The 24,179-nt window shown below is 51.3% G+C and overlaps 1 protein-coding gene across 1 annotated transcript; it reads left to right on the plus strand.

The window, feature by feature from the left end:
• Nucleotides 1-411: 411 nt before the first annotated feature.
• SMARCD3 (SWI/SNF related BAF chromatin remodeling complex subunit D3) lies at nucleotides 412-24,176 on the plus strand. The gene is made up of 8 exons (XM_072132311.1): nucleotides 412-546; nucleotides 805-906; nucleotides 4,081-4,242; nucleotides 4,359-4,456; nucleotides 18,181-18,316; nucleotides 22,079-22,201; nucleotides 22,284-22,385; nucleotides 23,509-24,176. The coding sequence occupies exons 1-8, from the start codon at nucleotides 427-429 to the stop codon at nucleotides 23,560-23,562; spliced, it is 897 nt and encodes a 298-aa protein (XP_071988412.1). The 5' UTR covers nucleotides 412-426; the 3' UTR covers nucleotides 23,563-24,176.
• Nucleotides 24,177-24,179: the final 3 nt, after the last annotated feature.

The raw sequence follows: 24,179 nt of genomic DNA on the forward strand, positions 1-24,179 counted from the left end.
TGGAGAGGACAGGGGGAGGACTGGAGATTACATGTGATATATATCAGGAGATTAGGAGAGATGTATGGAGAGGACAGGGTGAGGACTGGAGATTACATGTGATATATATCAGGAGATTAGGAGAGATGTATGGAGAGGACAGGGGGAGGACTGGAGATTACATGTGATATATATCAGGAGATTAGGAGAGATGTATGGAGAGGACAGGGTGAGGACTGGAGATTACATGTGATATATATCAGGAGATTAGGAGAGATGTATGGAGAGGACAGGGTGAGGACTGGAGATTACATGTGATATATATCAGGAGATTAGGAGAGATGTATGGAGAGGACAGGGTGAGGACTGGAGATTACATGTGATATATATCAGGAGATTAGGAGAGATGTATGGAGATTACAGGGCGTGGTCTGGGGATTACACGTGATGTATATCGTTTCTCTCTCGCAGCCCAGTAAGATGAAGCGGAAGTTCTCCTCATTTTTCAAGAGTCTGGTGATTGAGTTGGATAAGGATCTGTATGGGCCGGACAATCACCTGGTGGAGGTGCGTCTCATGGGCACGGGGCAGGGGCAGTACTGGAGGACGGGCATGACCCCCCCTGGGTATATATTTCGGGGCGCACCCGGTGTATAGTTGAGGCTGTGTAACCATCGCACGCATATCCTTGGAGACGCTTACACGACGTGGCCAGGTCCCCTCCCCCAGGCACCACGTGTGACCACGGCCGGAGCTCCTGACACCCTCCATACACGGAGCGGTGGATTATCTGTGGGCTCTGAGCTTATAATCTCCTCCTCTCAGTGGCACAGGACTCCGAGCACCCAAGAGACCGACGGCTTCCAGGTGAAGCGGCCAGGAGATGTGAGCGTGCGCTGCACCCTACTACTGATGCTGGACTACCAGGTAACCGCACCCAGAGCCATGTACTATACACCGAGCTACTACTGGTCTACTCCACGTACTATACACCGAGCTACTACTGGTCTACCCCATGTACTATACACCAAGCTACTACTGGTCTACTCCATGTACTATACACCGAGCTACTACTGGTCTACTCCACGTACTATACACCGAGCTACTACTGGTCTACTCCATGTACTATACACCGAGCTACTACTGGTCTACCCCATGTACTATACACCGAGCTACTACTGGTCTACTCCATGTACTATACACCGAGCTACTACTGGTCTACTCCACGTACTATACACCGAGCTACTACTAGTCTACTCCATGTACTATACACCGAGCTACTACTGGTCTACCCCATGTACTATACACCGAGCTACTACTAGTCTACCCCATGTACTATACACCGAGCTACTACTGGTCTACCCCATGTACTATACACCAAGCTACTACTGGTCTACCCCATGTACTATACACCGAGCTACTACTGGTCTACTCCACGTACTATACACCGAGCTACTACTGGTCTACCCCATGTACTATACACCAAGCTACTACTGGTCTACCCCATGTACTATACACCGAGCTACTACTGGTCTACCCCATGTACTATACACCAAGCTACTACTGGTCTACCCCATGTACTATACACCGAGCTACTACTGGTCTACTCCACGTACTATACACCGAGCTACTACTGGTCTACTCCACGTACTATACACCGAGCTACTACTGGTCTACCCCATGTACTATACACCAAGCTACTACTGGTCTACTCCACGTACTATACACCAAGCTACTACTGGTCTACCCCATGTACTATACACCGAGCTACTACTGGTCTACCCCATGTACTATACACCGAGCTACTACTGGTCTACTCCACGTACTATACACCGAGCTACTACTGGTCTACCCCATGTACTATACACCGAGCTACTACTGGTCTACTCCACGTACTATACACCGAGCTACTACTGGTCTACTCCACGTACTATACACCGAGCTACTACTGGTCTACTCCACGTACTATACACCGAGCTACTACTGGTCTACCCCATGTACTATACACCGAGCTACTACTGGTCTACTCCACGTACTATACACCGAGCTACTACTGGTCTACTCCACGTACTATACACCGAGCTACTACTGGTCTACTCCATGTACTATACACCGAGCTACTACTGGTCTACCCCATGTACTATACACCGAGCTACTACTGGTCTACTCCACGTACTATACACTGAGCTACTACTGGTCTACTCCACGTACTATACACCGAGCTACTACTGGTCTACTCCATGTACTATACACCGAGCTACTACTGGTCTACTCCACGTACTATACACCGAGCTACTACTGGTCTACTCCACGTACTATACACCGAGCTACTACTGGTCTACTCCACGTACTATACACCGAGCTACTACTGGTCTACCCCATGTACTATACACCGAGCTACTACTGGTCTACCCCATGTACTATACACCGAGCTACTACTAGTCTACTCCACGTACTATACACTGAGCTACTACTGGTCTACTCCACGTACTATACACCGAGCTACTACTGGTCTACTCCACGTACTATACACCGAGCTACTACTGGTCTACTCCACGTACTATACACCGAGCTACTACTGGTCTACTCCACGTACTATACACCGAGCTACTACTGGTCTACCCCACGTACTATACACCGAGCTACTACTGGTCTACCCCATGTACTATACACCGAGCTACTACTGGTCTACCCCATGTACTATACACCGAGCTACTACTGGTCTACTCCATGTACTATACACCGAGCTACTACTGGTCTACCCCATGTACTATACACCGAGCTACTACTGGTCTACCCCATGTACTATACACCGAGCTACTACTGGTCTACTCCATGTACTATACACCGAGCTACTACTGGTCTACCCCATGTACTATACACCGAGCTACTACTGGTCTACCCCATGTACTATACACCGAGCTACTACTGGTCTACTCCATGTACTATACACCGAGCTACTACTGGTCTACCCCATGTACTATACACCGAGCTACTACTGGTCTACCCCATGTACTATACACCGAGCTACTACTGGTCTACCCCATGTACTATACACCGAGCTACTACTGGTCTACTCCACGTACTATACACCGAGCTACTACTGGTCTACTCCATGTACTATACACCGAGCTACTACTGGTCTACTCCATGTACTATACACCGAGCTACTACTGGTCTACTCCATGTACTATACACCGAGCTACTACTGGTCTACCCCATGTACTATACACCGAGCTACTACTGGTCTACTCCACGTACTATACACCGAGCTACTACTGGTCTACTCCACGTACTATACACCGAGCTACTACTGGTCTACCCCATGTACTATACACCGAGCTACTACTGGTCTACCCCATGTACTATACACCGAGCTACTACTGGTCTACTCCATGTACTATACACCGAGCTACTACTGGTCTACTCCATGTACTATACACCGAGCTACTACTGGTCTACCCCATGTACTATACACCGAGCTACTACTGGTCTACCCCATGTACTATACACCGAGCTACTACTGGTCTACCCCATGTACTATGCACCGAGCTACTACTGGTCTACTCCACGTACTATACACCGAGCTACTACTGGTCTACCCCATGTACTATACACCGAGCTACTACTGGTCTACTCCATGTACTATACACCGAGCTACTACTGGTCTACTCCATGTACTATACACCGAGCTACTACTGGTCTACCCCATGTACTATACACCGAGCTACTACTGGTCTACCCCATGTACTATACACCGAGCTACTACTGGTCTACCCCATGTACTATACACCGAGCTACTACTGGTCTACTCCACGTACTATACACCAAGCTACTACTGGTCTACCCCATGTACTATACACCAAGCTACTACTGGTCTACCCCATGTACTATACACCGAGCTACTACTGGTCTACCCCATGTACTATACACCGAGCTACTACTGGTCTACTCCATGTACTATACACCAAGATACTACTGGTTACAATTGTATGAAATAGGTCACAAAAAAGTCACTTATTTCCATTTCCTAAGTTTTCCTGTATCGCGCTGCACTTTGCCATCAGGGTTCCTCTTTAATGATATTCCCGGTCTCCACAGCCCCCACAGTTTAAGCTGGACCCCCGTCTTGCTCGTCTCCTTGGGATTCACACTCAGACGAGGGCCGTCATCATCCAAGCGCTCTGGCAGTACATCAAGACCAACAAGCTCCAGGACTGCCACGACAAGGAGTACATCAGCGGAGACAAGTACTTCCAGCAGGTGCCCCCTATGGCGGGGGGGGGGGGGAGGCGGTCCTCTGTCCACTCTGGGCTCCGCCCTCTGTCCACTCTGGGCTCCAACCTCTGATCTTTTGCTTTTTATCTCATTTTTCTCAGATATTTGATTGTCCACGGTTAAAGTTTTCAGAGATCCCTCAGAGACTGACGAACCTTCTGCTCCCACCGGACCCCATCGTCATCAACCACATCATCAGGTACAAGGGGGATGGAGGAGACGTCGGGCACCGGCCCCTGTACCCTGTATGTAGCCAGCGCCCCCTACCTACTCACAGATAGTAACAGTCCTGAATGGTACCGGCCCCTGTACCCTGTATGTAGCCAGTGCCCCCACCTACTCACAGATAGTAACAGTCCTGAATGGCACCGGCCCCTGCACCCTGTATGTAGCCAGCGCCCCCATCTACTCACAGATAGTAACAGTCCTGAATGGCACCGGCCCCTGTACCCTGTATGTAGCTAGTGCCCCCACCTACTCACAGATAGTAACAGTCCTGAATGGTACCGGCCCCTGCACCCTGTATGTAGCCAGCGCCCCCATCTACTCACAGATAGTAACAGTCCTGAATGGCACCGGCCCCTGTACCCTGTATGTAGCCAGCGCCCCCATCTACTCACAGATAGTAACAGTCCTGAATGGTACCGGCCCCTGTACCCTGTATGTAGCCAGCGCCCCCATCTAATGACAGATAGTAACAGTCCTGAATGGCACCGGCCCCTGTACCCTGTATGTAGCCAGCGCCCCCATCTAATGACAGATAGTAACAGTCCTGAATGGCACCGGCCCCTGTACACTTTATGTAGCCAGTGCCCCCACCTACTCACAGATAGTAACTGTCCGGAATGGCACTGGCCCCTGCACCCTGTATGTAGCCAGTGCCCCCATTTACTCACAGATAGTAACAGTCCTGAATGGCACCGGCCCCTGCACCCTGTATGTAGCCAGCGCCCCCATCTAATGACAGATAGTAACAGTCCTGAATGGCACCGGCCCCTGTACACTTTATGTAGCCAGTGCCTCCATCTACTCACAGATAGTAACAGTCCTGAATGGCACCGGCCCCTGTACCCTGTCTGTAGCCAGTGCCCCCACCTACTCACAGATAGTAACAGTCCTGAATGGCACCGGCCCCTGCACCTTGTATGTAGCCAGTGCCCCCACCTACTCACAGATAGTAACAGTCCTGAATGGTACCGGCCCCTGTACCCTGTATGTAGCCAGCGCCCCCATCTACTCACAGATAGTAACAGTCCTGAATGGCACCGGCCCCTGTACCCTGTATGTAGCCAGCGCCCCCATCTACTCACAGATAGTAACAGTCCTGAATGGTACCGGCCCCTGTACCCTGTATGTAGCCAGCGCCCCCATCTAATGACAGATAGTAACAGTCCTGAATGGCACCGGCCCCTGTACACTTTATGTAGCCAGTGCCCCCACCTACTCACAGATAGTAACTGTCCGGAATGGCACTGGCCCCTGCACCCTGTATGTAGCCAGTGCCCCCATTTACTCACAGATAGTAACAGTCCTGAATGGCACCGGCCCCTGCACCCTGTATGTAGCCAGCGCCCCCATCTAATGACAGATAGTAACAGTCCTGAATGGCACCGGCCCCTGTACACTTTATGTAGCCAGTGCCTCCATCTACTCACAGATAGTAACAGTCCTGAATGGCACCGGCCCCTGTACCCTGTCTGTAGCCAGTGCCCCCACCTACTCACAGATAGTAACAGTCCTGAATGGCACCGGCCCCTGCACCTTGTATGTAGCCAGTGCCCCCACCTACTCACAGATAGTAACAGTCCTGAATGGTACCGGCCCCTGTACCCTGTATGTAGCCAGCGCCCCCATCTAATGACAGATAGTAACAGTCCTGAATGGTACCGGCCCCTGTACCCTGTATGTAGCCAGCGCCCCCATCTAATGACAGATAGTAACAGTCCTGAATGGCACCGGCCCCTGTACCCTGTATGTAGCCAGTGCCCCCACCTACTCACAGATAGTAACAGTCCTAAATGGCACCGGCCCCTGTACCCTGTATGTAGCCAGTGCCCCCACCTACTCACAGATAGTAACAGTCCTGAATGGTACCGGCCCCTGTACCCTGTATGTAGCCAGTGCCCCCACCTACTCACAGATAGTAACAGTCCTGAATGGTACCGGCCCTTGTACCCTGTATGTAGCTAGTGCCCCCACCTACTCACAGATAGTAACAGTCCTGAATGGCACCGGCCCCTGCACCCTGTATGTAGCCAGCGCCCCCATCTACTCACAGATAGTAAGTCTTGAATGGTACCGGCCCCTGCACCCTGTATGTAGCCAGTGCCCCCACATACTCACAGATAGTAACAGTCCTGAATGGCACCGGCCCCTGCACCTTGTATGTAGCCAGTGCCCCCACCTACTCACAGATAGTAACAGTCCTGAATGATACCGGCCCCTTTTCCCTGTATGTAGCCAGTGCCTCAACATATTCACAGATAGTAACAGTCCTGAATGGCACCGGCCCCTGAACCCTGTATGTAGCCAGTGCCCCATCTACTCACAGATAGTAACAGTCCTGAATGGTACCGGCCCCTGCACCTTGTATGTAGCCAGTGCCCACATCTACTCAGATAGTAACAGTCCTGAATGGTACCGGCCCCTTTACCCTGTATGTAGCCAGTGCCTCCACATACTCACAGATAGTAACAGTCCTGAATGGCACCGGCCCCTGCACCTTGTATGTAGCCAGTGTCTCCATCTACTCACAGATAGTAACAGTCCTGAATGGCACTGGCCCCTGCACCCTGTATGTAGCCAGTGCCCCCACCTACTCACAGATAGTAACAGTCCTGAATGGTACCGGCCCCTGTACCCTGTATGTAGCCAGTGCCTCCACATACTCACAGATAGTAACAGTCCTGAATGGCACCGGCCCCTGCACCCTGTATGTAGCCAGTGCCTCCATCTACTCACAGATAGTAACAGTCCTGAATGGCACCGGCCCCTGCACCCTGTATGTAGCCAGTGCCTCCATCTATTCACAGATAGTAACAGTCCTGAATGGTACCGGCCCCTTTACCCTGTATGTAGCCAGTGCCTCCATCTACTCACAGATAGTAACAGTCCTGAATGGCACCGGCCCCTGTACCCTTTTATGTAGCCAGTGCCTCCATCTACTCACAGATAGTAACAGTCCTGAATGGTACCGGCCCCTGCACCCTGTATGTAGCCAGTGCCCCCACATACTCACAGATAGTAACAGTCCTGAATGGCACCGGCCCCTTTACCCTGTATGTAGCCAGTGCCCCCATCTACTCACAGATAGTAACAGTCCTGAATGGCACCGGCCCCTGCACCCTGTATGTAGCCAGTGCCCCCATCTACTTACAGATAGTAACAGTCCTGAATGGTACCGGCCCCTGCACCCTGTATGTAGCCAGTGCCTCCACATACTCACAGATAGTAACAGTCCTGAATGGCACCGACCCCCGGCACCTTGTATGTAGCCAGTGTCTCCATCTACTCACAGATAGTAACAGTCCTGAATGGTACCGGCCCCTGTACCCTGTATGTAGCCAGTGCCTCCACATACTCACAGATAGTAACAGTCCTGAATGGCACCGACCCACGGCACCTTGTATGTAGCCAGTGTCTCCATCTACTCACAGATAGTAACAGTCCTGAATGGTACTGGCCCCTTTACCCTGTATGTAGCCAGTGCCTCCATCTACTCACAGATAGTAACAGTCCTGAATGGCACCGGCCCCTGTACCCTGTATGTAGCTAGTGCCCCCACCTACTCACAGATAGTAACAGTCCTGAATGGTACCGGCCCCTGTACCCTGTATGTAGCCAGTGCCCCCATCTACTCACAGATAGTAACAGTCCTGAATGGTACCGGCCCCTATACCCTGTATGTAGCCAGTGCCTCCATCTACTCACAGATAGTAACAGTCCTGAATGGTACCGGCCCCTATACCCTGTATGTAGCCAGTGCCCCCATCTACTCACAGATAGTAACAGTCCTGAATGGCACCGGCCCCTGTACCCTGCATGTAGCCAGTGCCTCCATCTACTCACAGATAGTAACAGTCCTGAATGGCACCGGCCCCTGCACCTTGTATGTAGCCAGTGTCTCCATCTACTCACAGATAGTAACAGTCCTGAATGGCACCGGCCCCAGTACCCTGTATGTAGCCAGCGCCCCCATCTACTTACAGATAGTAACAGTCCTGAATGGCACCGGCCCCTGTATCCTGTATGTAGCCAGTGCCCCCACCTACTCACAGATAGTAACAGTCCTGAATGGCACCGGCCCCTGTACCCTGTATGTAGCCAGTGCCCCATCTACTCACAGATAGTAACAGTCCTGAATGGTACCGGCCCCTGCATCCTGTATGTAGCCAGTGCCCCCATCTACTCACAGATAGTAACAGTCCTGAATGGTACCGGCCCCTGCACCCTGTATGTAGCCAGTGCCCCCACCTACTCACAGATAGTAACAGTCCTGAATGGTACCGGCCCCTGCATCCTGTATGTAGCCAGTGCCCCCATCTAATGACAGATAGTAACAGTCCTGAATGGTACCGGCCCCTGCATCCTGTATGTAGCCAGTGCCCCCATCTACTCACAGATAGTAACAGTCCTGAATGGTACCGGCCCCTGCACCCTGTATGTAGCCAGTGCCCCCACCTACTCACAGATAGTAACAGTCCTGAATGGTACCGGCCCCTGCACCCTGTATGTAGCCAGTGCCTCCACCTACTCACAGATAGTAACAGTCCTGAATGGTACCGGCCCCTGCACCCTGTATGTAGCCAGTGCCTCCACCTACTCACAGATAGTAACAGTCCTGAATGGTACCGGCCCCTTTACCCTGTATGTAGCCAGTGCCCCTACCTACTCACAGATAGTAACAGTCCTAAATGGCACCGGCCCCTGCCCCCTGTATGTAGCCAGTGCCCCCATCTACTCACAGATAGTAACAGTCCGGAATGGTACCAGCCCCTGCACCCTGTATGTAGCCAGTGCCCCCATCTACTCACAGATAGTAACAGTCCTGAATACAGTGCCCTCGGCTCACCGGAGCTTCCAGGCTTTATCTGTCAGCTAAAACCTGGCATGTATATGTGAGAGTAGTCGCCCACCCGGCTCTATGACTGGTCCAATGAAAGCCATCGGATCAGCTGCATTGATGAATGTCAGAAACTTAAGGCTCCTGACTAAACATTAACCGACTCACATCACTGAGGTCGGGCCCCACGGGGACACATAACTGACAATAATGGCCCCCTTGTACCTTCTCACAACACACATACACACACACATATATATATGTGTGTGAATATGTAATGTAATATGTAATATACAGCCAGCCCCATGTAGTATAAAGCCAGCAAGCCCTCATGTAGTATACAGCCAGCCCCCTTGTAGCATACAGCCAGCCATGTTGTATTATACAGCCAGCCAGCCCCTTTGTAGTATACAGCCAGCAAGCCCCCATGTAGTATACAGCCAGCCCCCTTGTAGCATACAGCCAGCCATGTTGTATTATACAGCCAGCCAGCCCCTTTGTAGTATACAGACAGCAAGCCCCCATGTAGTATACAGCCAGCAAGCCCCCTTGTAGTATACAGCCAGCCAGCCCTCTTGTAGTATATAGCAAACCAGCCCCCATGTAATATACAGCCAGCCCCCTTGTAGTTTACAGCCAGCCAGCCCCCAGCCAGCCAGCCCCCTTGTAGTTTACAGCCAGCCAGCCCCCATCCAGCCAGACCCCAGCAGTATACAGCCAGCCTCCAGTAGTATACAGCCAGGCAGCCCCCATGTAGTATACATCCAGCCAGACCCCAGCAGTATACAGCCAGCCAGATCCCAGCAGTATACATCCAGCCAGTCCCCATGTAGTATACAGCCAGCCAGTCCCCATGTAGTATAAAGCCAGCCAGTCCCCATGTAGTATACAGCCAGCCAGTCCCCATGTAGTATACAGCCAGCCAGTCCCCATGTAGTATACAGCCAGCCAGTCCCCATGTAGTATACAGCCAGCCAGTCCCCATGTAGTATACAGCCAGCCAGTCCCCATGTAGCATACAGCCAGCCATGTTGTATTATACAGCCAGCAAGCCCCCTTGTAGTTTATAGCCAGCCAGCCCCCTTGTAGTTTATAGCCAGCCAGCCCCCATGTAGTATACAGCCAGACAGCCCCCATGTAGTATACAGCCAGACAGCCCCCATGTAGTATACAGCCAGACAGCCCCCATGTAGTATACAGCCAGACAGCCCCCATGTAGTATACAGCCAGACAGCCCCCATGTAGTATACAGCCAGACAGCCCCCATGTAGTATACCGCCAGACAGCCCCCATGCAGTATACAGCCAGCCATGTTGTAGCATACAGCCAGCCATGTTGTATTATACAGCCAGCCAGCCCCTTTGTAGTATACAGCCAGCAAGCCCCCATGTAGTATACAGCCAGCAAGCCCCCATGTAGTATACAGCCAGCAAGCCCCCATGTAGCATACAGCCAGCCATGTTGTATTATACAGCCAGCCAGCCCCCATGTAGTATACAGCCAGCAAGCCCCCTTGTAGTATACAGTCAGCCAGCCCTTTTGTAGTATATAGCAAACCAGCCCCCATGTAATATACAGCCAGCCAGCCCCCAGCCAGCCAGCCCCCTTGTAGTTTACAGCCAGCCAGCCCCCATCCAGCCGGACCCCAGCAGTATACAGCCAGCCTCCAGTAGTATACAGCCAGGCAGCCCACATGTAATATACATCCAGCCAGACCCCAGCAGTATACAGCCAGCCAGACCCCAGCAGTATACAGCCAGCCAGACCACAGCAGTATACAGCCAGCCAGTCCCCATGTAGTATACAGCCAGCCAGTCCCCATGTAGTATACATCCAGCCAGTCCCCATGTAGTATACAGCCAGCCATGTTGTATTATACAGCCAGCCAGCCCCTTTGTAGTATACAGCCAGCAAGCCCCCATGTAGTATACAGCCAGCCAGCCCCCTTGTAGTTTATAGCCAGCCAGCCCCCATCCAGCCAGCCTCCAGTAGTATACAGCCAGCCAGCCCCCATGTAGTATACATCCAGCCAGACCCCAGCAGTATACAGCCAGACCACAGCAGTATGCAGCCAGCCAGCGCCCAGTAGTATATAGCCAGCCAGCCCCCAATAGTATACAGCCAGCCAGCCCCCAGTAGTATACAGCCAGCCAGTCCCCATGTAGTATACAGCCAGCCAGTCCCCATGTAGTATACAGCCAGCGACAGCCTTGTTTTATAAACCAAGCCAGCCCCTTGTAGTATACAGCCAGCTCCCTTGTAGTATACAGCCAGCCCCCTTGTAGTATACAGCCAGCCCCCATGTAATATACATCCAGCCAGACCCCAGCAGTATACAGCCAGCCAGACCCCAGCAGTATACAGCCAGCCAGACCACAGCAGTATACAGCCAGCCAGTCCCCATGTAGTATACAGCCAGCCAGTCCCCATGTAGTATACAGCCAGCCACAGCCTTGTTTTATAAACCAAGCCAGCTCCCTTGTAGTATACAGCCAGCTCCCTTGTAGTATACAGCCAGCCCCCTTGTAGTATACAGCCAGTTCCCATGTAGTATACAGCCAGCCCCCATGTAGTATACAGCCACCAACACCCATGTAGTATACAGCCAGCCCCCTGTATTATATAGCCTGCCAGTCCCCATGTAGTATACAGCCAATCAGCCCCCAGTAGGATAGAGTCAACCCCCAGTAGGATAGAGCCAGCCACCCCCGTGTAGTATACATCCACCAGCACCCATGCAGTATACAGCCAGTCCCCTGTATTATATAGCCTGCCAGCCCCCATGTAGTATTTAGCCAATCAGCCCTCTGTAGTATTTAGCCAGCCAGCGCCAGTAGTATACAGCCTCCATGTAGTATACAGCCAGCCAACCCCATGTAGTATACAGCCAGCCAGCCCCCATGTAGAATACAGCCAGCCAGCCCCCATGTAGTATACAGTCAGCCAGCCCCCATGTAGAATACAGCCAGCCCCCATGTAGTATACAGTCAGCCAGCCCCCATGTAGTATAACGCCAGCCAGCCTCCAGTAGTATGCAGCCAGTCAGCCCCCTGTACTATATAGCCTGCCAGCCCCCATGTAGTATACAGCCAGCCAGCCCCCTTGTAGTTTACAGCCAGCCAGCCCCCATCCAGCCAGACCCCAGCAGTATACAACCAGCCTCCAGTAGTATACAGCCAGGCAGCCCCCATGTAATATACATCCATCCAGACCCCAGCAGTATACAGCCAGCCAGACCCCAGCAGTATACAGCCAGCCAGACCCCAGCAGTATACAGCCAGCCAGTCCCCATGTAGTATACAGCCAGCCAGTCCCCATGTAGTATACAGCCAGCCAGTCCCCATGTAGTATACAGCCAGCCAGTCCCCATGTAGTATACAGCCAGCCATTCCCCATGTAGTATACAGCCAGCCCCCTTGTAGCATACAGCCAGCCCCTTTGTAGTATACAGCCAGCAAGCCCCCATGTAGTATACAGCCAGCAAGCCCCCATGTAGTATACAGCCAGCAAGCCCCCATGTAGTATACAGCCAGCCAGCCCCCTTGTAGTTTATAGCCAGCCAGCCCCCATCCAGCCAGCCTCCACTAGTATACAGCCAGGCAGCCCCCATGTAGTATACATCCAGCCAGACCCCAGCAGTATACAGCCAGCCAGACCACAGCAGTATGTAGCCAGCCAGCGCCCAGTAGTATACAGCCAGCCAGTCCCCATGTAGTATACAGCCAGCCAGTCCCCATGTAGTATACAGCCAGCCACAGCCTTGTTTTATAAACCAAGCCAGCCCCCTTGTAGTATACAGCCAGCCCCCTTGTAGTATACAGCCAGCCCCCATGTAGTATACAGCCATCCCCCATGTAGTATACAGCCAGCCCCCATGTAGTATACAGCCAGCCTCCAGTAGTATACAGCCAGTCAGCCCCCTGTACTATATAGCCTGCCAGCCCCCATGTAGTATACAGCCAGCAAACCCCCATGTAGTATACATCCAGCCACCCCCCCATGTAGTATACAGCCAGCCCCTATGTGGTATATAGCCAGCCAGCCCCCTTGTAGTATACAGCCAGCCAGCCCCCTTGTAGTATACAGCCAGCCAGCCCCCTTGTAGTATACTGCCAGCCAGCCCCCATGTAGTATACAACCAGCCAGCCCCCAGTAGTATACAGCCAGCCAGCCCCCTTGTAATATACAGCCACCCCCATGTAATATACAGCCAGCCACTCTCCAAGTAGTATACAGCCAGCCCCCAAGTAGTTTACAGCCAGCCAGCCCCCATGTAGTATACAGCCAGCCAGCCCCCATGTAGTATACAGCCCCCATGTAGTATACAGCCAGCCAACTCCCATGTAGTATACAGCCAGACAGCCCCCATGTAGTATACAGCCAGACAGCCCCCATGTAGTATACAGCCAGCCACCCCCCATGCAGTATACAGCCAGCCATGTTGTAGCATACAGCCAGCCATGTTGTATTATACAGCCAGCCAGCCCCTTTGTAGTATACAGCCAGCAAGCCCCCATGTAGTATACAGCCAGCAAGCCCCCATGTAGTATACAGCCAGCCCCCTTGTAATATACAGCCACCCCCATGTAATATACAGCCAGCCACTCCCCATGTAGTATACAGCCAGCCCCCAAGTAGTTTACAGCCAGCCAGCCCCTATGTAGTATACAGCCAGACAGCCCCAATGTAGTATACAGCCAGACAGCCCATATGTAGTATATAGCCAGCCACCACCCATGCAGTATACAGCCAGCCATGTTGTAGCATACAGCCAGCCATGTTGTATTATACAGCCAGCCAGCCCCTTTGTAGTATACAGCCAGCAAGCCCCCATGCAGTATACAGCCAGCAAGCCCCCATGTAGTATACAGCCAGCCCCCTTGTAATATACAGCCACCCCCATGTAATATACAGCCAGCCACTCCCCATGTAGTATACAGCCAGCCCCCAAGTAGTTTACAGCCAGCCAGCCCCTATGTAGTATACAGCCAGTCAGCCCCCTTTTAGTATACAGCCAGCCTCCTGTGTTATATAGCCAACCACCCCCATGTAGTATATAGCCAGCCACCCCCCATGTAGTATATAGCCAGCCCCCCCATGTAGTATATAGCCAGCCAGCCCCCTTGTAGTATATAGCCAGCCAGCCCCCTTGTAGTATACAGCCAGCCAGCCCCCTTGTAGTATACAGCCAGCCAGCCCCCATGTAGTATACAGCCACCAACACCCATGTAGTATACAGCCAGCCCCCTGTATTATATAGCCTGCCAGTTCCCATGTAGTATACAGCCAATCAGCCCCCAGTAGGATAGAGTCAACCCCCAGTAGGATAGAGCCAGCCACCCCCATGTAGTATACATCCACCAGCACCCATGCAGTATACAGCCAGTCCCCTGTATTATATAGCCTGCCAGTCCCCATGAAGTATACAGACAATCAGCCCCCAGTAGGATAGAGCCAACCCCCAGTAGGATAGAGCCAGCCACCCCCATGTAGTATACAGCCTGTCCCCTGTATTATATAGCCTGCCAGCCCCATGTAGTAGTTAGCCAATCAGCCCTCTGTAGTATTTAGCCAGCCAGCCCCCAGTAGTATACAGCCCCCATGTAGTATACAGCCAGCCAACCCCCATGTAGTATACAGCCAGCCCCCATGTAGAATACAGCCAGCCAGCCCCCATGTAGTATACAGTCAGCCAGCCCCCATGTAGTATAACGCCAGCCAGCCTCCAGTAGTATACAGCCAGTCAGACCCCTGTACTATATAGCCTACCAGCCCCCATGTAGTATACAGCCAGCCAACCCCCATGTAGTATACATCCAGCCACCCCCCCCATGTAGTATACAGCCGGGTATATATATATATATATATATATATGGTATATAGCCAGCCAGCCCCCTTGTAGTATACAGCCAGCCAGCCCCCTTGTAGTATACAGCCAGCCAGCCCCCTTGTAGTATACAGCCCGCCAGCCCCCTTGTAGTATATAGCCAGCCCCCTTGTAGTATATAGCCAGCCCCCATGTAGTATACAGCCAGCCCCCTTGTAGTATACAGCCAGCCCCCATGTAGTATACAGCCATCCCCCATGTAGTGTACAGCCAGCCCCTATGTAGTATACTGCCAGCCAGCCCCCATGTAGTATACTACCAGCCAGCCCCCAGTAGTATACAGCCAGTCAGCCCCCTTGTAATATACAGCCAGCCCCCATGTAATATACAGCCAGCCACTCCCCATGTAGTATACAGCCAGCCCCCATGTAGTTTACAGCCAGCCAGCCCCCATGTAGTATATAGCCAGCCAGCCCCCTTGTAGTATACAGCCAGCTAGCCCCCTTGTAGTATACAGCCAGCCAGCCCCCTTGTAGTGTACAGCCAGCCAGCCCCCTTGTAGTATACAGCCAGCCCCCTTGTAGTATACAGCCAGCCCCCATGTAGTATACAGCCAGCCCCCAGTAGTATACAGCCAGCCCCCAGTAGTATACAGCCAGCCAGCCCCCTGTACTATATAGCCAGCCCCCATGTAGTCTACATGGGGGCTGGCTGTATTATACAGGCAGCCAACCACTCCCCATGTAGTATACAGCCAGACACTCCCCATGTAGTATACAGCTAGGCACTCCCCATGTAGTATACAGCCAGGCACTCCCCATGTAGTATACAGCCAGCCCCTATGTAGTATACAGCCAGCCATTCCCCATTTGGATAAAGCCAGCCAGCCCCCAGTAGTATCCAGCCAGACAGCCTCCTTGTAGTATACAGCCAGCCCTCATGTAATATACAGCCAGCCACCCCCATGTAATATACAGGCAGCCCCCATGTAGTATACAGCTAGCCAACCCCATGTAGTATACAGCCAGCCCTTTTTTTTAGCATATAGCCAGCCAGCCCCGTTGTAGTATACAGCAAGCCCCCATGTAGTATACAGCCAGCCCACATGTATTATACAGCCAGCCCCCATGTAGTATACAACCAGCCAGCCCCCAGTAGTATACAGCCAGTCTGTCCCCATCTAATATACAGCCATCCCCCATGTTATGTACGGCCAGCCATGCCCCATGTAGTAAACGGTCAGCCCCCATTTAATATATAGCCAGCCAGCCCCCTTGTAGTATACATTCAGCCCCCATGTAGTACACAGCCAACCACGCCCAGTAGTATACAGCCAGCCATCCCCCAGTAGTATACAGCCTACCCCCAGTAGTATAAAGCCAGCCAGCCCCCTGTACTATATAGCCAGACAGCCCCCATGTAGTATACAGACAGCCCCCATGTAGTATACAGGCAGCCAGCCACTCCCCATGTAGTATACAGCCAGCCCCCATGTAGTATACAGCCAGTCAGCCCCGAGTAGTATACAGCCAGCCATCCCCTATGTATTATACAGCTAGCCAGCCCCCCAGCAGTATACAGCTAGCCAGCCCCCCAGCAGTATACAGCTAGCCAGCCCCCCAGCAGTATACAGCCAGCCAGCCCCCAGCAGTATACAGCCAGCCAGCCCCCAGTAGTATACATCCAACCCTCAGTAGTATACAGCCAGCCTCCATGTAGTATACAGCCAGCCCCCTTGTAGTATACAGCCAGCCAGCCACCTCCCATGTAGTATACAGCCAGCCAGCCACCCCCCATGTAGTATACAGCCAGCCAGCCACCCCCCATGTAGTATACAGCCAGCCAGCCCCCTTGTAGTATACAGCCAGCCAGCCCCAATTAGTATACAGCCAGCCCGCAGTTTGCAAGCACATTAAAAAAAAAAAAAAACTTACATACTCACCCCCCCGACGGTCGGCGCAGCTCCTCTTCTTTCTTCTCTCACTGTATTAGCTGGCAGAGACACGTCCATGCGATCTGCCGCTTGGACGCTTCTCTGCCGGCTACAGCAAAAAGACGACAGAAGAGGAGCCGCGCCGAGCATCAGGGACCCCAGGGGGCGAGTATGGAAGACATGGTGACTGTAGTCCTGATACAGGGTGGATATGGTGACTGTAGTCCTGATACAGGGTGGATATGGTGACTGTAGTCCTGATACAGAGAGGACATGGTGACTGTAGTCCTGATACAGGGAGGACATGGTGACTGTAGTCCTGATACAGGGTGGATATGGTGACTGTAGTCCTGATACAGGGAGGACATGGTGACTGTAGTCCTGATACAGGGTGGATATGATGACTGTAGTCCTGATACAGGGTGGATATGGTGACTGTAGTCCTGATACAGGGTGGATATGGTGACTGTAGTCCTGATATAGGGTGGATATGATGACTGTAGTCCTGATACAGGGTGGATATGGTGACTGTAGTCCTGATACAGGGTGGATATGGTGACTGTAGTCCTGATATAGGGCGGATATGGTGACTGTAGTCCTGATACAGGGAGGACATGGTGACTGTAGTCCTGATACAGGGTGGATATGGTGACTGCAGTCCTGATACAGGGAGGACATGGTGACTGTAGTCCTGATATAGGGTGGATATGGTGACTGTAGTCCTGATATAGGGTGGATATGGTGACTGTAGTCCTGATACAGGGTGGATATGGTGACTGTAGTCCTGATAGTTTGCAAGCACATTAAAAAAAAAAAAAAACTTACATACTCACCCCCCCGACGGTCGGCGCAGCTCCTCTTCTTTCTTCTCTCACTGTATTAGCTGGCAGAGACACGTCCATGCGATCTGCCGCTTGGACGCTTCTCTGCCGGCTACAGCAAAAAGACGACAGAAGAGGAGCCGCGCCGAGCATCAGGGACCCCAGGGGGCGAGTATGGAAGTGCATTTTTTTTATTGGCTTGTGTATGAGCTGAGGTTTTATAGCGCATTTTTTGTGCTGAAAAACTGGTTTCCCATCATTAACCTTTCTGCCCCCATAGTGTGGATCCCACTGACCAGAAGAAGACAGCCTGCTACGACATCGACGTGGAGGTGGAAGATCCTCTTAAGGGGCAGATGAGCAGCTTCCTCCTGTCTACCGCCAACCAGCAGGAGATCTCCGCTCTGGATAATAAGGTGAGAACGGGGGCACAGAAAACATGGGGTTCCTGGTCGTGATATAGGGTGGGACAGGGAGGACATGGTGACTGTAGTCCTAATACAGGGAGGACATGGTGACTGTAGTCCTGATATAGGGTGGATATGGTGACTGTAGTCCTGATACAGGGAGGACATGGCAACTGTAGTCCTAATACAGGGTCGATATGGTGACTGTAGTCCTAATACAGGGTGGACATGGTGATTGTAGTCCTGATATAGGGTGGATATGGTGACTGTAGTCCTGATACAGAGAGGACATGGTGACTGTAGTCCTGATACAGGGAGGACATGGTGACTGTAGTCCTGATACAGGGTGGATATGGTGACTGTAGTCCTGATACAGGGAGGACATGGTGACTGTAGTCCTGATACAGGGTGGATATGATGACTGTAGTCCTGATACAGGGTGGATATGGTGACTGTAGTCCTGATACAGGGTGGATATGGTGACTGTAGTCCTGATATAGGGTGGATATGATGACTGTAGTCCTGATACAGGGTGGATATGGTGACTGTAGTCCTGATACAGGGTGGATATGGTGACTGTAGTCCTGATATAGGGCGGATATGGTGACTGTAGTCCTGATACAGGGAGGACATGGTGACTGTAGTCCTGATACAGGGTGGATATGGTGACTGCAGTCCTGATACAGGGAGGACATGGTGACTGTAGTCCTGATATAGGGTGGATATGGTGACTGTAGTCCTGATATAGGGTGGATATGGTGACTGTAGTCCTGATACAGGGTGGATATGGTGACTGTAGTCCTGATATAGGGTGGATATGGTGACTGTAGTCCTGATACAGGGTGGATATGGTGACTGTAGTCCTGATACAGGGTGGACATGGTGACTGTAGTCCTGATATAGGGTGGATATGGTGACTGTAGTCCTGATATAGGGTGGATATGGTGACTGTAGTCCTGATACAGGGTGGACATGGTGACTGTAGTCCTGATATAGGGTGGATATGGTGACTGTAGTCCTGATATAGGGTGGATATGGTGACTGTAGTCCTGATACAGGGTGGATATGGTGACTGTAGTCCTGATATAGGGTGGATATGGTGACTGTAGTCCTGATATAGGGTGAATATGATGACTGTAGTCCTGATATAGGGTGGATATGGTGACTGTAGTCCTGATATAGGGTGGATATGGTGACTGTAGTCCTGATACAGGGAGGACATGGTGATTGTATTCCTGATACAGGGAGGACATGGTGACTGTAGTCCTGATACAGGGAGGACATGGTGACTGTAGTCCTGATACAGGGTGGATATGGTGACTGTAGTCCTGATACAGGGAGGACATGGTGACTGTAGTCCTGATATAGGGTGGATATGGTGACTGTAGTCCTGATAGTGGGTGGATATGGTGACTGTAGTCCTGATACAGGGTGGATATGGTGACTGTAGTCCTGATATAGGGTGGATATGGTGACTGTAGTCCTGATACAGGGTGGATATGGTGACTGTAGTCCTGATATAGGGTGGATATGGTGACTGTAGTCCTGATATAGGGTGGATATGATGACTGTAGTCCTGATATAGGGTGGATATGGTGACTGTAGTCCTGATACAGGGTGGATATGGTGACTGTAGTCCTGATACTGGGTGGATATGGTGACTGTAGTCCTGATATAGGGTGGATATGGTGACTGTAGTCCTGATACAGGGCGGATATGGTGACTGTAGTCCTGATACTGGGCGGATATGGTGACTGTAGTCCTGATACAGGGTGGATATGGTGACTGTAGTCCTGTTATAGGGTGGATATGGTGACTGTAGTCCTGATACAGGGCGGATATGGTGACTGTAGTCCTGATACAGGGCGGATATGGTGACTGTAGTCCTGATACTGGGCGGATATGGTGACTTTAGTCCTGTTATAGGGTGGATATGGTGACTGTAGTCCTGATACTGGGCGGATATGGTGACTGTAGTCCTGATACTGGGCGGATATGGTGACTGTAGTCCTGATACTGGGCGGATATGGTGACTGTAGTCCTGATACAGGGTGGATATGGTGACTGTAGTCCTGATACAGGGTGGATATGGTGACTGTAGTCCTGATACTGGGCGGATATGGTGACTGTAGTCCTGATACAGGGCGGATATGGTGACTGTAGTCCTGATACTGGGCGGATATGGTGACTGTAGTCCTGATACTGGGCGGATATGGTGACTGTAGTCCTGTTATAGGGTGGATATGGTGACTGTAGTCCTGATACAGGGCGGATATGGTGACTGTAGTACTGATACTGGGCGGATATGGTGACTGTAGTCCTGATACTGGGCGGATATGGTGACTGTAGTCCTGATATAGGGTGGATATGGTGACTGTAGTCCTGATATAGGGTGGATATGGTGACTGTAGTCCTGATATAGGGTGGATATGGTGACTGTAGTCCTGATACAGGGTGGATATGGTGACTGTAGTCCTGATACAGGGTGGATATGGTGACTGTAGTCCTGATACAGGGCGGATATGGTGACTGTAGTCCTGATACAGGGTGGATATGGTGACTGTAGTCCTGATACAGGGAGGGCATGGTGACTGTAGTCCTGATACAGGGTGGATATGGTGACTGTAGTCCTGATATAGGGCGGATATGGTGACTGTAGTCCTGATACAGGGTGGATATGGTGACTGTAGTCCTGATACTGGGCGGATATGGTGACTGTAGTCCTGTTATAGGGTGGATATGGTGACTGTAGTCCTGATACAGGGTGGATATGGTGACAGTAGTCCTGATACTGGGCGGATATGGTGACTGTAGTCCTGATACTGGGCGGATATGGTGACTGTAGTCCTGATATAGGGTGGATATGGTGACTGTAGTCCTGATATAGGGTGGATATGGTGACTGTAGTCCTGATATAGGGTGGATATGGTGACTGTAGTCCTGATATAGGGTGGATATGGTGACTGTAGTCCTGATACAGGGTGGATATGGTGACTGTAGTCCTGATATAGGGTGGATATGGTGACTGTAGTCCTGATACAGGGTGGATATGGTGACTGTAGTCCTGATACAGGGTGGATATGGTGACTGTAGTCCTGATATAGGGTGGATATGGTGACTGTTGTCCTGATATAGGGTGGATATGGTGACTGTTGTCCTGATACAGGGTGGATATGGTGACTGTAGTCCTGATACAGGGTGGATATGGTGACTGTAGTCCTGATATAGGGTGGATATGGTGACTGTTGTCCTGATACAGGGTGGATATGGTGACTGTAGTCCTGATATAGGGCGGATATGGTGACTGTAGTCCTGATACTGGGCGGATATGGTGACTGTAGTCCTGATACTGGGCGGATATGGTGACTGTAGTCCTGATACAGGGTGGATATGGTGACTGTAGTCCTGATACAGGGTGGATATGGTGACTGTAGTCCTGATACTGGGCGGATATGGTGACTGTAGTCCTGTTATAGGGTGGATATGGTGACTGTAGTCCTGATACTGGGCGGATATGGTGACTGTAGTCCTGATACTGGGCGGATATGGTGACTGTAGTCCTGATATAGGGCGGATATGGTGACTGTAGTCCTGATATAGGGTGGACATTGTGAATGCCTTGCCTTCAGGACGATAGTCACTCTATATTAGACCTAGATTCACTATTACTTGAATCCTAAGAAAAAGGCCCCCGGGGGACACAGGTGGGGGTCATCTCCTAGGCAGGGTCGAGGTTCTCCAGAAGTTGGATCCACTGTTATTTTCTTCTAGATCCATGAAACGATTGAATCCATAAATCAGCTGAAGATACAACGAGACTTTATGTTGAGCTTCTCGCGAGATCCAAAGGGTTATATCCAGGACTGGCTCCTGTCCCAGAGCAGAGACCTCAAGGTAAGGTTCATGTCTGCACGGAGGGGGCGTCCTGGTCCTTTACGGAAAATGGATTCATTGACTGATCTTCCCCTTTTACTAGATTATGACAGATGTGGTTGGGAACCCAGAACAGGAGAGAAGAGCCGACTTCTACCAGGAGCCCTGGTCCCAGGAGGCCGTGAGCCGCTACTTTTACTGTAAGGTAAAATCTCTCTCGGTCTCATCTTCACAGAATCTCCGCGAAGGCCAAGGCCCTGACCCCACAGAGTGGTCAATGGGAGCGCTGGGAAGGAGGACATCTCGGCCTGCAGATGTTGGGGATGATTTACAGGCGTCTCCTCTGATATATCCATGGAGTGTGGGCTCGGACCTGCGCACAAGTCCAGTATCATGGAGCGAATCTCTCCCCGTCCGAGTACATTGGGGCTCATTTACTAAGGGTGGCGCTGCTCAGTTTAGTTGGAGTGTGCACCTTTTTGGGGGTGTCTGCGCTGGGATTGTGTCGCACGTGATCCTCTTTGGCGCAGATTAGGGGGCGTGCCGACGGACAATCCGACTGATTCAGACTTAGCACGGGATTTAACTGACAAATTTTGTCCCAAGCCTAAAAAGATGGTGAACTCTGTCGGTCTGAGCGGGGATATCGGGCGCAGGATCTTAGTGAATGGCGGCACAGGGCATTATAGTCGGACAATGCAGGAATGTAAGCACATGTGCCCCATTGTTTCACATCCTTCCCACTCCCCATATTCTTCTCCATCCCTCCATTGTCTCTCCATCGGTAGAACAATCCTCTGGGTTTTCTGTAGGTGGAGATACCAGTTTTATGATACCTCTGGCTTTATAATACTGATCTGCAGATACGGTCGTCCTTTCTGCTATGACAACCATGAGATGCTCTTCAGCTGGCAGTGAATAGGTTTTCTCTCGTGGCCTATGTGGCACCGTGGTCATCCGAGGGCGATATAGATGGCTGACAAAGCTATAGGAAGCTTATACACCGCTCCATATTTTCATCATGAACGTTAACCTCCTCCCCCATAACAACCCAATATAGGACATTCTGCATATTCTGGGTCCACATTTAGGTTTCATTGTGGCCTACAGGGTGGATGAGGCGGCTTCTAGCCGAATATTTTAATTTACTACTTGTTGTAAAAGTTCTGATAACTCTTTAGTAGGAATCTGACCCTTCCCTGTGGGATCAGGAGGCTCCGTGGGGACACACCCTTCTCATTATTAGCCTATAGCTGTATCTCTAGTAGGGGATGCCTGGAACAAGGAGGATTCAAGACTCTGATCTGCCTAAACCTACTGTGTTTCAGATCCAGCAAAGACGACAAGAGCTGGAGCAGTCTCTGGGCGTCCGGAACACATAACAGTCTCCTTCATCCCGTCAATGTCATTGTTCCTGTCCTCGGCTGATACGTGGCTTCTCCATCCTCACTGTACCTTCATGGTACATGTACCACTATTCCTGGTGCTCATCCTGACCCTGCACCTACACTCCACCCTAGTGCCCAGCATCAGGAGACCTTCCTTCTACACTAATCTCAATGTGATGGACCTGGGATGGGGGAGCACTCATGTAGGGTCACCTCCATCAGTATTACTTTCTATACAGCAGCTTCATATACACAATAGAGCTCAGTGCCATTTTTAGGTACCAAAGACACTAAGAAGTAGTCCACGTGAAATTACTTTCAGAATACCACCTTCTGGTTCTGAAGGATCCTCTATGTATAGAGTCCACAATGTCACTGACCCTGACCGCGGACCCTCAAGACATAGCGCCATATAGTCATCACTGGATACATGGCCCATCAAGGCGGCATATAATGAATAGTTTCATTAGGTAAGACCCCGTGCGTGCATCCATTATTTCTCGGTAGTTGGGGGGTAGATAGAAGTGTGTTCTGCGCTGTAGATTACTGTCGTAGCTGCTGTGTGTAGTGTCACAATGTGACATTCAATAAATTCAATTTGTACCTGAGAG

The sequence above is a fragment of the Engystomops pustulosus genome, unplaced genomic scaffold (assembly GCF_040894005.1).
Source record: "Engystomops pustulosus unplaced genomic scaffold, aEngPut4.maternal MAT_SCAFFOLD_364, whole genome shotgun sequence".
NCBI lineage: Eukaryota > Metazoa > Chordata > Amphibia > Anura > Leptodactylidae > Engystomops > Engystomops pustulosus.